Source organism: Rhinolophus ferrumequinum, chromosome 11 (genome assembly GCF_004115265.2).
Source record: "Rhinolophus ferrumequinum isolate MPI-CBG mRhiFer1 chromosome 11, mRhiFer1_v1.p, whole genome shotgun sequence".
Classification (NCBI taxonomy): domain Eukaryota; kingdom Metazoa; phylum Chordata; class Mammalia; order Chiroptera; family Rhinolophidae; genus Rhinolophus; species Rhinolophus ferrumequinum.
In genome coordinates, this window is record NC_046294.1 from 50,455,522 (window position 1) to 50,470,038 (window position 14,517).

General features: G+C 36.0%; 2 protein-coding genes across 2 annotated transcripts in view; one reads left to right on the forward strand and one right to left on the reverse strand.

Moving 5' to 3' along the window:
- UVRAG (UV radiation resistance associated) overlaps positions 1 to 14,517 on the forward strand; it is a 273,971-nt gene that overhangs the window by 21,362 nt on the left and 238,092 nt on the right. The window contains exons 2-3 of the mRNA XM_033120283.1: positions 4,785 to 4,902; positions 9,399 to 9,433. Coding sequence (XP_032976174.1) covers positions 4,785 to 4,902; positions 9,399 to 9,433 — 153 coding nt within the window. The remainder of the gene's footprint in view (positions 1 to 4,784; positions 4,903 to 9,398; positions 9,434 to 14,517) is intronic.
- LOC117030285 (mitochondrial import inner membrane translocase subunit TIM14-like) lies at positions 3,439 to 3,780 on the reverse strand. Its single transcript, XM_033120285.1, has one exon. The coding sequence runs from the start codon at positions 3,712 to 3,714 to the stop codon at positions 3,439 to 3,441; it is 276 nt and encodes a 91-aa protein (XP_032976176.1). The 5' UTR covers positions 3,715 to 3,780.

Consider the following 14,517-nt stretch of genomic DNA (forward strand, 5'->3'; position numbering starts at 1 on the left):
AGGTGAATGGTGGGAATGGAGAAGTGTCCTATTTAAGTAATGCTTGTGAAATGTTTTATTGGCACTCTTTTTGTCCCATTTCCATTCCTATTAACTCTGAGAAAGGCAATAACTTTAAAAAAAATTTTTATTTTTATTTTAGAATCATTTCAGATTTACAGAAAAGTTGCCAAGATAACACAGAGAATGCCTTTCATTCAGTTTCCCTGAATGTTAACATCTTACCATTTTACATTTGTCAAAATTAAAACGTAACATTGGCACATTATTATTAGTTAAATTCCATTTTATTACAGTTTAGCATTTTTAAAAAGTAAAAGCAGCTTTATGATAAAATTGGGATGAATGTTATTAAAGAAGAAGCCAAGACAGAGAGCACAAGAGGGCTCTTGAGGACATTTACTGCATTTCACCAGGTGACATCAGTAATTTATCCAGAAAGCGTTTATTTCCTTTGTCTGTTCCAGCGCTGGGGGCACCTATATTTTAATTAATCACTGTGTATTGGGAGTACTTACCCTAGTGCTTTGAAATGAATCAAATAAGGGAAAAGGCAAAAAGTCATACAATCCAACATGAATGCTTTAAGTATAGATGGCTAATTTGTAGAGTTTTGTTTTTTTTTGTAAACCTTCTTATAAAATTCCTGGATATAGTCAGTTCTGTTTTATCTACATCGGTGGAGGGAAGCTTAGAAATAGTAATGAGATGTTGGTAATCCACCCAGATGAGTGTTTGTACACTCCATTGCTGATGTTAGAACCCTGGAGCTTGGAGTCAGAAGGTGTGTTGGCGGTAGTTGTGCTAACTTCATAAAGAATACAAAGATTTCTTCAGCAATATCTGCATTCATACAGAGTCTGTCTCTGTCCAAGCCCTGCATACTGCTTTGTAAGGCAGTAAGTTCCACTGTCATTGTATTTGTCATAAAATCATTCTCTTGAGTTGAAGAGGTCGTTGCTCGGTCTTCTGGAGCAATACCACGTTTCCCCGAAAATAAGACCTAGCCGGACCATCAGCTCTAATGCGTCTTTTGGAGCAAAAATTAATACGAGACAAGTCTTAGTTTAATATAACATAAGACCGGGTATAATATAATGCAATAGAATATAATACCCAGTATAACATAACATAATATAATATAATATAATATAATACCAGGTCTTATATTAATTTTTGCTCCAAAAGACACATTAGAGCTGATGGTCCGGCTAGGTCTTATTTTTGGAGAAACACGGTAGAGGAGTGTAAAGACCAAATTATATCTGTTAGGTATATATAGATATAGGAGACACACACACACACACACACAGACCCACATATACATACCAGGGGTGCCAAAAAAATGTATACAAGTGGACAATTTGGTCAGCGTTGCTCAAGCAGTAGTTCGCCATAATCAGAAGTGTCTGGATGCTGATGGTAACCACTTTGAGCACCTCTTGTAATTGCAGAAGTCAAACGTGACTTGTATTCATTTTTTGTTATTGGTGTATATTGAGTATTACAATTTTAATACAGTTTTCCTTTCTTAAAATGTGTATACATTTTTTGGCACTTTCTGTATATAGGTATAACCTCTTTGCTTACTTTCTGCTTTCTTTCCTACTTTTGAGATATCCCTCGAATTTATTATTTACTGTTTTGTGTCTTTGTTTATATTTGATTACTTAGAAATGTCGGGATAAAGAGATGGATAATGATAATGAATAATCCTAACCTTACAGGATTGTTCTGAGGATTAAATGAGATCACATGTATGAAGTGTTTAGCACAGTGCATGGCACACAGTAAGCATTTAATCAATGCTAACAGTATAGTGATGGTAATGGTCTTTGTCATCAAGTCTGTTCTCCCTTGATTACTAGGGGAAATAACTGTAAACAACTACCATTCAGACAAGGCCAATGAAATAAGTGATATAGTAGAGATAGAAACAAAGTTCTTATCTTTTCTAAGAAAGGAGCAATTAATTTCAGTTAGAGAATCAGGAAGGAGGACTCTTCTTAACTTTGAAGTGGAAATAGGATCTTCTTAAAGAGAATGGTATTCTAGATGAGGAATTAGCATTAGCAAAAGCATGGAGCTAGGAACGTTGGTAATCTTTTTCATGGAATCTTAAGCCGTCACGTGTGATTAAGGGTTTGGGTATGTGGAAGGATCTAGTGGGAAGTAGGGCAGGATGTGGAGAAGTCAGATTGCACAGGGCTTTGAAAACAATATTGGGAAGTTTGAACTTCATAATAGAGGCTTTGGGTAATATTTTCAGGTCTTTGAATAGAGGACAAGATTGCAGTCTTACAGTAAAATAAATGTGTTTATTGTGTATAGGCAATTAGTGGTTCCTGTCAATTTAAGATCTTAACTAAGGGCTAATGAAAAATGTATAGTAGGAGGAAATAGTTGCTGTAATCCAGGATGTGAAATGGAAACCATTGGCAGATTGTAGAAAAATAAGTCTTGTAGAGTAAGCCCTACAAGGGCTTTTTGTAAATACATTTGGGGCTTTTCATACTTAGAGGGCTAAACAGATTTATTAGACAATAACCTTCTTTCTCAAAGAATCTTAATCTTTGGATTGGGAGAAAGGATTGGGTCGGTATGTGCACAGAGAGAAAGAACTACTTTTCTTTTTCTGGTTGACTGCGCATGTAACTGAAGACGGACTTGCCTCAGCCTGAGGGGAGAGCTTTAAGCATACTTGTGTTTTTGTTTTGTTTTGTTTTTGATAACTGAGGGCATTTCAGTTTATTGTGTTTAAGTTAGGTCATAGCAAATGCAGAACTTGTGATTATGTAAAAAAATAATTTATGAATGGTCAGTTTCTTTCAGGGGCTAGCTGAATACAATGCAAATACTTTTGATTAAAAACAAGACCTGTACTCAGATCTTTTTTAACAGTTTTTAATGTATGAAATCTGAATTTTGTCGGTGATATGTACATAACCTAGATCAATTTTCTTGTGGCCAAGTTGTGGCTCAATTCACTTTTAAGTTCAGTGTTCCAAGCAGCTGGGCCAGTTCTCTGTACCTTGACAGTCTTTCCTCCCAACGAGATGAGTCCCTGCTGTAACAACCTGTGCTAATTCATTCCATCATATTCATCACATGGTAGTTAATGACCAGTTTATCAGTTTCCCATCCACAGACTGTCATGTTTACTTTGCCTTGAAGTAGGTACTGAATTGTTTGCTAAATGAGTAATGAACAGTATTTCTATTCAAATGGTATGTATTGATCCATAATTATTGAGCATTAATCTCCAAATATTCTATAATCTGATTTAAAATCCTCAACTTTAAACAAGAAATTTATACCAGGGCTTTTAGTTTGTGCTTAATCATTTTTAAAATTTGTAGCTTTGAGGCATTTTATTATAAAAAGCTTGTACTCATATACATAAACAAATAAGAACTTGAAATTCATCATACATTTACTTCATTTTTTAGCTTGACCTTCTAGTACATCTTTAGCTTCGTTTATTTTGGCTGCTTTATAAGGAGATCCTCCCTTGCCTGGGTGATTTAAAAGCATAATTCGTCGATAAGCATCTTTTATTTTTCCTTTATTGGCAGTGGGGCTCAAACCTGATAGTAATGCTGTTACTTGTTTTGTCATTTTGGGTTCTAACCCATCTCTGTAGTAGCCACTACTGAAGGCCGATTTTGGTAGGCTTTGAAAAACTTGTTTTACTTGAGGCTCCACATGCTTCATGGCTTGCAAAACATAATGACCTGCAAATCCTGCAGCAGCAATGGTCAGTCCAACTGCTCCCACTGTACTGGCTGTGGCTCCAGCTCGGCTCGCCTGCCTCCACCGAGAGCCGGCTTCATCCCAGCCAAAAGGCGGCAGCCACCAACTCCATGCCTTTACCAGAAAGCAACGCGGACACCGCTAGCAGGGACAAACCGTCCAGACACCCATACTTGTATTTTAAAACTGAGCACTTTGCTTCTATTTTTAAGTCTCTGAAAATAATTATTTGACACAGGGATCTAGCTTTTGGGAATGAATCTGATGTGCTCAGATTTCAGCATTGCCAACGTTTTCTCTAGGTGGTGTGAGATGATTTGGCTATCCCTTAAGTTATCTTGTATTTTTATTGATTTCTATTGTTGCTTAAGGAGCTTTTGCTTTTCTAGTACTTGTGACTCCAAATAATTCATGCATCCTAGTTTGAGAAATTGTTGGGAAGGAGGCCTAATTAGGAAATGGAGATTGGCTGCTGGGCAAGTGAGAATTTAAGCTCACAACCGTTGGGTTATTGGCTGGATGTACTAGTGACCAGTGAGTTTGGCTTTGGCTTATTTTCCTGGTTGTACCGATGATCTGGAATCCAGACTGAACTAGCAACAGGGCTGTATGTAGGGAATAACTGCTGATTTTTCCATTGATACGAGATGGACTTTGTATGTCCACCAGCATCCTTCTGAAGGGAAAAAAGAAAATTACTGCTTAGTTCATGTTCCAGAATATACTAATGCTCGTCTACGTATATTACATTTATATAACATTTATGCTTTTCGAATGTATTTCACGTTGTCATTTCATGCTGACAGCATGAAAATAACATGTTGTAACCTTGTAAATGAGAGAGGGCAGGTATAATTCCTACTTGACAGAGGGAGTGCTGAGGCAGGAAGAAGAGACGGGGTTAAGGTTGCTGGCTCAACCAACAAAGGACTGAGACAACTTACTATCTTTCAGTTTTGAATTGTGACTTTCAGAAAATCTTACAGGAGGAAAAAGCTGAATGCCCCTCTTTCTTTGTGGTTATCTTTTAGCGCCGTCTTAGACATCTTCGGAACATTGCTGCCCGGAACATTGTTAATAGAAATGGCCATCAGCTCCTTGATACCTACTTCACACTTCACATGTGTAATACTGAAAAGACATATAAAGGTAAGGGAATCTGTGTACTTGCTGTGCACAGATTGTTATATCTCATTTTTATTCTTTTGTAACACAAATGCCTCTTGCTATTAATGCTTACTGGAAAGCTAAATTGTCATGCTGTCGAAGACTATTTCATGGGCAGTTGTAATATACTCATATATTAAACATGACGTTTGGACCGTTCTTTCAGATAATTAAGGCTTACATTGGTAAGTTTATTATTCCTTTATGAATGTTAGCCCTTAATATCTTTATTCCAGTAACTGTCATTTAAAATATATGAGTCCAGTATCCAGTACTATTTTGCTTTTCTTAAGATGTACTTGAGTTCTTTAATATTACGGTAAAATTGGGACCTAGTTTGTATCTTCTCATATCTGTAATTCCTGTGGATATAGGTCATTTTTAGAGGAATGGCATGGTTTCTTTGAATTCAGTTTTATGTGTTGAATGTAGATTCTTCTATAAGTGACAGTTCTAAGAGTAGACCAAATGTTTGATTCAAAATCACAAGCATTTTTTGAATACATTTTGGATGAAAGGCACTTTGACATAACCAGTTGGATGGTTAAGAGAGGCAGCATGGTATAATGATACGAATATTGGTTTGGAATTGAAAATACATTGATACTAGTTCTAACTCATCTATTTCCTAACTGTGTGATTTTGGATAAAGGTCATGGCTTTTGGAACCTCATTTTTCCCATTTGTAAAGTGGAGAGAATGAGGTCTTATAAAGTCAGCAAGACAGATTTTTATGAGGATCAACTGAGATAAGGTGATAACACTTGGTAAGATATTATTAAAAGTCTATTTATATAAAAAAAAGGAGCATTATTTTAATAAGAGGTACTAAGGACTTGTTTGAATTTTGTCCTGTGGCAAAGATGAAAAATTCAAATAACATTTTATCTGTTTTAACTATTATACTTTTAAAAAAAGTTATTAAAGCAGTAGTTGTTTGACAACTTTTTTCTTTTTTTAATTTCAGCATATGTTCATTAAAAAATTCAATTAGGAATTATATAGACTAGAGCCCCCCCCACATGTAAATAGTGTTAAAATAATTTTTACGGATGAAAAAAGGACTCTAAATTCTGCCATTTGCACATAATTTTATTTCATTCTTATTTTTCTTTCATTCTAACCATTGCATATTTTATAAACAATTGTTTTAATCTGAATAATGAGTGTCAGCTACTATAACAAATACCACAAATTTCAGTAGTTTAACATAACAACATTTCTTACCCTAAAGTCCAGCGCAGGTGTTCTTGATCAGCTACTGTCTTGGCAGCTGTCCTCTATGTGGTGACTCAGGTGTCCAGGCTCCTTCTATTTTGGAATGCTGCTGTCACCAACATGAGCTGTCACCAATGTGACCTCTGGTATGGCAAGAGGGATTATCTGAGGGAGATTTTTGTTTTTAATGGAAATGGCCCACTTCAATTCTGTCACATTCCACTGGCCATAAATGAGTTGCATCATCCTTTTTAGATGAAAAGGGTATTGGGAAATGTTGTCTTCCTAAATGTTCAGAAGGAAAATGAAACAGTTTGGTCGTTATTTGTCCAAAGGGTATTAGCATATTTGCAGATCTTAATGCATTTGGTCTGCTGCTCAGATTGGTTTTATCAATAGCAACATAGGACATTGCCAAAGGATTTTAAATTTTTGATAGGTTTCTATAGATAGATAGATAGATAGATTAGATTGTATAGATAGATAGATAGTCCTTGGCTATCTTCATAGAGCTGCTCTGTCCTTGCTCCAATGTTATCTCCTATGAGAGTAGTTAATAGAGTACTTAGCACATTTCAGATATTTGGTAAATGATAGCAATTATTATTAGAATTGTAATGTTAAAAATAATAAGAATAGTTTCTAAAAACAAAGTACACACTGGACTGGTTGATGACCATGACGTGAAAACCTGTCTAAGAGATACGATGAAAGCAAAGGGATTTTTTGTTATTGTTTGTTCTTGTTTTTGTTTTTTGTCTTCTCGCTCAGATTACGTCGTGAGCTAAGGAATTTTAATTGACTGTTTTTTGAAGTTATCTCAATAAAATGATCAGTCACACAATTAGGGAATAGCTGATGACAGATGATAGGAAATTCAGTGTCTGGTAGTGGTTTGGAGTCTGTCCCTAACTGGCGAGCCCTTGGCTAGGGCATTCAGTCCCATATGTTGAGCTAGTTATAACTTTTCACTACCATAGGAGGAACCAGGAAGCTCTTTCCTTACTAAACGTAGGTAATATAACCTTATGTTATGGACAGACACGAATATTCATTTCATGATCATTATGTGGCCCTCGATGATGGATGACCGTGATAGAATGCCAGTTGGCTCTTCTCATAAAACCACCTCTGCCACCTGTTTAGTGGCATCATTTGTTAGTTTTAAAAGAAAGTTTTTTTGTGTTTTTTTTTTTATTGGAGGTATATCTGAAATGCTGATTTCTAAGTTATTTTATTTCAGCTGAATTCACATCAGCTCCTAAGAAAGTATATATGAGTTTTTTATTTTTTCACATTTTTGACATCTTTTAGTGCTTGTAGGAGACTGTCTACCTTTTAGGTAATTTAAATCAAGCACCAGTTATCAAATCTCCAGAGAACAAAGTCTTGTGTTATAAAAAATACTTTTTTAGCCCTTTTAGTCATTTTTTTCTAAAACTATATATGGCATATATAAATTAGAATATATGTATGTATATATACATATATACATACATACATACATTTATATAGTTAATTTATGGTTAGAATAATTGGTTAGCCATTTGTGAAATAAATGAAAAGAATAATACTTAAGGCTACTTAGTGTTGGGGAAACAGGTATTTTCATAAGTGGGATTGTAAATTGGTACAATATTTTTAGAGAACAATTTGGCAGTATCTATAAAATTTAAACTGTTTTTCTTTTTATCTTGCAATTTTACTTCTGAAATTTTATCCTATAGATTCAAATGTCTTAGAATATATATCTTTAAAAGAATGTTCATTTATAACATTACTTGAAATATCTAAAAATTAGATATAATTTTTATTACAATTAAAATAATTGTTTAAAATAGAAAAATTAGAAAACTGCTAAGCAAAAAATAAAACTGATCTAATCCTATCATCTAAGAAACATTATTACATAAATAAAAACTTAGATCCTGTTGTAAATTCTCTCTTAGGACCTTTTTTCCCCCCACGTATTACATTGTGACTATCTCTCAGCAGAATAGAATTATTATCCTTATTTTTTAAAATTTTTTGTTTGTTTGTTTGTTTTAAGGACAACAAGCACAGAGTATGGTAGATGGTACGTTTGTCAAAAAGTGCTTTAATCACAAGAGCTTGCCCATAAGACTATTACATCCAGGTCTGCTTTTTATTTACTGCTTGATGATTCCCAAGCTTTAGTTATATTAGTGGACCACTTCAACAATTTTTACTATGTTTGTATTTTACCTGTACTGCTGCATACTTAATAAAAATTTTAAAGTTCATTATTTTTAAACTTACATCTAAGCATAACCTGTGAACTTGTTGATTAAAAAGAAATTTACTGTCTTCCCTGTGCCAGGAATAGTTTTACGTGCCGAAGAGACAGCTATTGTAAAAACAAACACTGCTGTCTTATGGAGCTTACAATTGGGGGTTGAATATATGAGACATAAATTTCCATATATTAGAAAAAAGTAGTTTCTCCATGTATCACCTAAAATCATCTCAAGGGCCAGTGGTATGTGCAGCACACTTGGGAAATAGTACCCCTTAGCAACCTAAGGGTACAAGGGACAGCGACAGCATCATGGAGGCGACTGCAGCAGGGGCAGCAGAGGGAATGTTGGAGGATTGTTTGGAATGTCTGCCTGACTCTCTGTCACATTTCTCTTTTGGTTGTGTCTTCATGTTTTGTAACATTTACAACATACATGAAGGTTTGTGGAATAATGAAATTTTTATGCTTACTGAGGACCTATGGTTGTTATTAGTCTAATTTACTAAAGTTGTCTAATGGAAAATAGGCTAAAGAATGTTAGAGACAGAATGTTAATGACAGGTAGAACTAGAACTTTGGTTACCTGGTTGCTAGATCAGGATTGATTTCATAATATTGCAGTGGATAATCATTAGAGATGTTTGAGAAAAGGAGAGCATGTAGAATCAGTTATAGAGAGTTAGCGGTAGAGGAGAAGAAAGTCTGAGTTTTAAGGGCTCAAATTTGAATCTAGAGTAAAAGGAGCCAGTAAGGTAAACATCACTAAATTAAATCTTAACAGGTTTTGACCTTTCTTTACTAATGTTTTCCCCTTTAAAATACTTTTATTTAATCTTTATTTCAAATTTATTTTTTGCAGATAAAAATATAGAGAGAATAGATTCCTTGAAAATGTTTTAAATATTTTATTGGAACATATGTTTAAAAGTTTACAGGAGTAAGAGTTAATGAACTTATTTTCTTCCATATCACTTATTGTTCTTTTTCTTTTTATCCCCAGAATTTTACAGAAGTGAAGTGATTAAGAATTCCTTGGTAAGTTTGCTTTCTGTCAGGTACATATGACTAAGCCTATAACTCCTGTTTCAGGAAATGCTGAGACATAAAATAAGTTCAAGTTCAGTTTTGGTTTTATGATCCTTCTACAGTTAAATCTTCTGCTCAATTACTGCTTAAATCTTCACTGATTTGTTCATTGCCATATCTCTAGTGCTTAAAACATGCCTGGCACATAGTAGGTGCTTGGTAAATATTTGCTTGAATGAGCTGGTATCTTTTCTGTTAAAAACTTTGGTGTTTTTCCAACTCAAATTTTATAATTGTATCACTTTTATGTACCATAGAGGTTTTTGACTTACCAAACATTGTAATAAATGATATCTTTGATACAAGTCTTAAGAATTTGATGGCACTGCTCAGTTAGAAATTTGGAACTGTCCTACTTTTGATAATGTGTACACTAGGTATTTGCATAAATGGCTCAATTTATTGGGCCATGTTGATGAAAGAAAGAGGTTTATGGTAACGACAATATCATTTTTATGGTCCAAGACCATACTGGGTTTGGCCCCTGCCCACTTTTTCAACCTCATCTCCTAATACTTTTTCTCACTCATTGTGTTCCAAGTGTACCTCATTTTTTCAGTGCTTTGAACGTGCCAAGCTTGTCTTGTTCCCTATGCCTAGAACACTTGTTTCCCCAGCTCTTCATTTAGCTCTAGAGTCCTTTGAGGTCTCAGCTATGTCACTTCAGCTGGGCCTTCTGTGAGTCTTCCATCTACGGTTAAAGTAGTTCCCTTTCCCCTAGTTACTATTTTTCACGTCACCTGTTTTATTTTCTTTAGAGCATTTATCATTGTTGGAAACTCTTATTCACTTACTTGTTTGTGCTTTTATCTGTCTCCCATCTGCCAGAATGTAAGTTCCATGAGAGCAGGGACCTTGCTCGTCTTGTTCACCACTGAAATCCTACTGCTTCTACTGATTCTAGACAAAGGAAAGGGTTGGGCAAAAAGACTTCCAGGATTCTTTCGACTTACAATTTGTGCTGTAATTGTGTCCTGAGTATACTCCTTACAACATTTGCTTTCATTGTAATTGTTCATGAGCATTTCCAAAGTAGATTAAAGCTACTAGAGGTCGGAATCTGCCCAAATATCTTTATGTCTCTCCCTAGCTCTTACTTAGTGTACTTTTCCTATTGGGTAGTTTTGCGTTATATGTTGATTTGTTGGTATTTCCTCTTAAGGATATTCTTTAAGATTTTGACGTTTTGATCAAGGACTATTTTTGTTTCTTTTATAGCTTAATATAGGTTTGATAAACCTCATTTATTTCTTCTTTTCTTTTTGAAAGGATTCTTCTTATCTTTTTGCTAAATCGTTGTGACTGGTTCAGGTTAATGGGCACTGGGCACCACAGGAGTCAACACCTCTCAGAGAAGGTGCTGGAGATGGCACATTGTTACCTCCCTTCTGCTGTCTCCGGAGGACCATGGATGAGCAGATTTGTTGGTTTCTTCCTACTTACGAATTTGCAGTTTTTCAGCTATTGTGATATTTGCCGAGTAGAGTTAGTGGTTTTAATGCTTTTATTCCTGCTGCTTACCGTTGTGCTTGGCACGCAGAAGGTATTCAGCAAATGTTTCTTAGTGAATGGATTCTTCTATAAATAATATTTATCGATTGACTTTTAATAGCTGCTAAAGGATTAGGTAAGGTCATACTTTATTTTAGCTAAGAGTTGGGTATATTTTCACTCTGGGGGACTAAGTTGGACTCCGATCAGCCTGCGACTGTTCTTTTTTACACATGTAACTTTAAGGCTTTGGCTATTTTCGCTAGGTTTATAATCTGAGCTTGGTCCTCAGACCAGAGTGGCCTGGTTTTGCCACTCTGATGTCAAAGGAAACATGGGAAAACGGACACATGACTGAAAAAAGTGTTTCTCCCCAACGATTAGAGGAACTGTCCTTTGTGCCTCTTCTGTGCGTCTTCCTGATTCTGAATACTCCAGATTAGTGCTGTGCTGTCGGGAAACTTGCTGCAATGATGGCAGTGTTTATTCTACGTGCTGCCCAGTACAGTCGCCGCCAGCCACATGTGGCTGTAGAGCACTTGAGATGTGGTTAAATCCTACCGAGGAACTGAATTTTTAATTTTATTTAATTTTAATTTTAGTAGTCACAAACGGCTAATGAATATTGTATTGGACAGTACATTTCTAGATGCTTTTGAAAAGCTTTCTTACAATCTGTAACATTAGCAGGAAGAAATTTCTTGGTGTGCTTTTAAAAAATATGTACTTTGTACTTATACTATTAGTACCATTCTAAATCAGTATAATTTCTGCTCATGTGGTTGTCTTAGGTTCTTTCATATATAGGGTAAAGCTTATGAAGGCAGGGACTTTGTGTGCTTCATCTTTGTAACCTCTATCGGCATTGTATTGTGCTTGGCTTCTGTTTGGCAAACAGCAAGGAAAAAATATGTATTATATGTAGTATATACTATACACACACACACATATATATCCTAATCCAAGTAGTTATAAGACTCACCATTATTTTGTTTTCACCAAACAAAAATAAACATTCTGATTAAACTGAAATATAGGGCCTTGGTGATAGTCCTGTGTGAATTGTAGTTCATTCTCACTAGCTTCTTGTTACTTTGAAATTTCTTTCACCCATTCCAAGGTAGTATTTATTTAGCAGTTTTTCCTTTCTTTGTGTGCATTGCTTGACTTGTGATAGGGAATCGTTTGTATGTATCTCAGCAATAAAACGTAAATCAGCTTCCTAAATTTGTGGAAATTTCCCTTAAGTCCTATAAAGAAGATGGATAAGATTATTTCTCCACTGACAAATATTTGCTTCTCTAATACCACATTCATGCTTGTTGCTGTTTCTGTGTCTTTCTGCCTACACAAAAACTTAATACTTTTTATTGAAGTTAACATACATACCGAGGTTGGACAATTAAGTTCGTGAACTCATCCTAGAAAAAGTGCTACATACCTCATTGCTGAATATCACTACGGTCACCTTCGAAGTACGCCCCTTGGGAAGCTATGCACCGATGCCAGCCTCTAATCCACCCTTCAAAGCAATTTTGAAACTCTTTTTTTTCTGGAATGGCCATCAGAGCTGTCATGGGATTGATTATCCTTGATGTCCTGAATGTCATCAAAATGTCTTCCTTTCAGTATTTCCTTTCTCTTTGGGTAAAGAAAGAAATCATTGGGGGCCAGATTAGGTGAGTAGGTAGGGTGTTCCAATACAGTTATTTGTTTACTGGCTAAAAACTCCCTCATAGACAGTGCCTTGTGAGCTGGTGCAAGAGCCATGAATTGTTGGCGAACAACAGTTCAGGTCATCTAAACTTTTCACGTAGCATTTTCAGCACTTCCAAATAGTAAACTTGGTTAACTGTCCAGTTGGTACAAATTCATAATGAATAATCCCTCTGATATCAAAAAAGTTAGCAACATTATTGCAACAAGTTTGCGAACTTAATTGGCAGATCTCCTAAGAGTTTACAGGTCTTAAGTATATATATACATCTTGATGAATTTTCTCAAATTGAATGCACCCATGTAGCCAGCATCTAGATCAAGAAATAGGTTTTCAGTGCCCCAGAAGCCCCCTCCTGCCCTCTTCAGTTACTGCTACTCTCTTGATTTTTTTTTTTTTTTTTAAGATTGGGGAAGGGGAACAGGACTTTATTGGGGAACAGTGTGTACTTCCAGGCCTGTTTTCCAAGTCAAGTTGTTGTCCTTTCAGTCTTAGTTGTGGAGTGTGCCGTTCAGCTTCAAGTTGTTGTCCTTTCAGTCTTAGTTGTGGAGGGCGCAGCTCAGCTCCAGGTCCAGTTGCCATTGCTAGTTGCAGGGGGCGCAGCCCACCATCCCTTGCGGGAGTTGAACCGGCAACCTTGTGGTTGAGAGGATGCACTCCAACCAACTGAGCCATCCGGGAGGCAGCTCAGCTCAAGGTGCCGTGTTCAATCTTAGTTGCAGGGGGCGGAGCCCACCATCCCTTGCGGGACTTGAGGAATTGAACTGGCAACCTTGTGTTTGAGAGCCCACTGGCCCATGTGGGAATCGAACTGGCAGCCTTCGGAGTTAGGAGCATGGAGCTCTAACCGCCTGAGCCACTGGGCCGGCCCCTCTCTTGATTTTTAACACCATAAATTAATTTGACCTGTTTTTGAGTTTTCTGGAAATGATATCATACAACATTCACTTTTGTGTCTGACTTCTGTCTGAACTTTATATTGTAAGAGTCATTCATATTGTGGGGTGTATTTGAAGTTTGTTTGCTCTGTAGTATTCCATTTCTGACTATACTAGAATGTATCTGTTCTTCTGTCAATGGGCATTTGGTTAGTTTTTAGTTTTGAGCTTATATGATGAGCAGTGCTGCTATGACGTTTTTATATACATCTTTTGGTTGAATATATGTATACATTTCTGTTGGGTATATATCTAGGAGTGGACGTGCTGGGACTATGCATGTGATCACCTCTAATATACATTGCCAAACAGTTTTCCAAAATTGTTGTTTTATTTACACTCTCACCAGCAGTCTGTGCGAGTTTTGGTTACTCCACATTCTTGGGAACGCTTGATATTTCTTCAGGTTTTTTAATTTAATTTTTGATAGATATTATACACAGGACTTTTTTGTTTCAATCTAAATCAATAGAGATATTTTAAATGGCAATTAAACTCAGCACAGGTAGTGCCAACAGTGTCCTAACTTAGAAATGATATAACAGCTATTTTTAGGGTTGTGAATGTAGAGACACCTGATGACTGCCACCTGGTGGTCAGATATGGTAAAACCTGACTGATTTTAACGTTTCTAAAATCAGAATTCATCTTACCCTGTGAAGAAAAGTGCATGTTAGAATTGATAAATTGGAATATGTTAAATGGTAATGAATATAATGGAGTAAAATAAAACAGAAAAAGGGAGTATCTGGCAGGGGTGATTGCTTGTTTTTCGATGGTAATCACATAGAAGGTATCACTTGAACAGACACCTGAAGGAAGTGAGGAAACACACTGTGTATCTTTGTGGGGGAAGACTGTTCCAGGCCAAGAAACAGGAAAGTACA

Excerpts from the sequence above, each read along its gene's own strand:
- LOC117030285 (XM_033120285.1), bottom strand. The coding sequence starts at position 3,714 with ATGAAGCATGTGGAGCCTCAAGTAAAACAAGTTTTTCAAAGCCTACCA.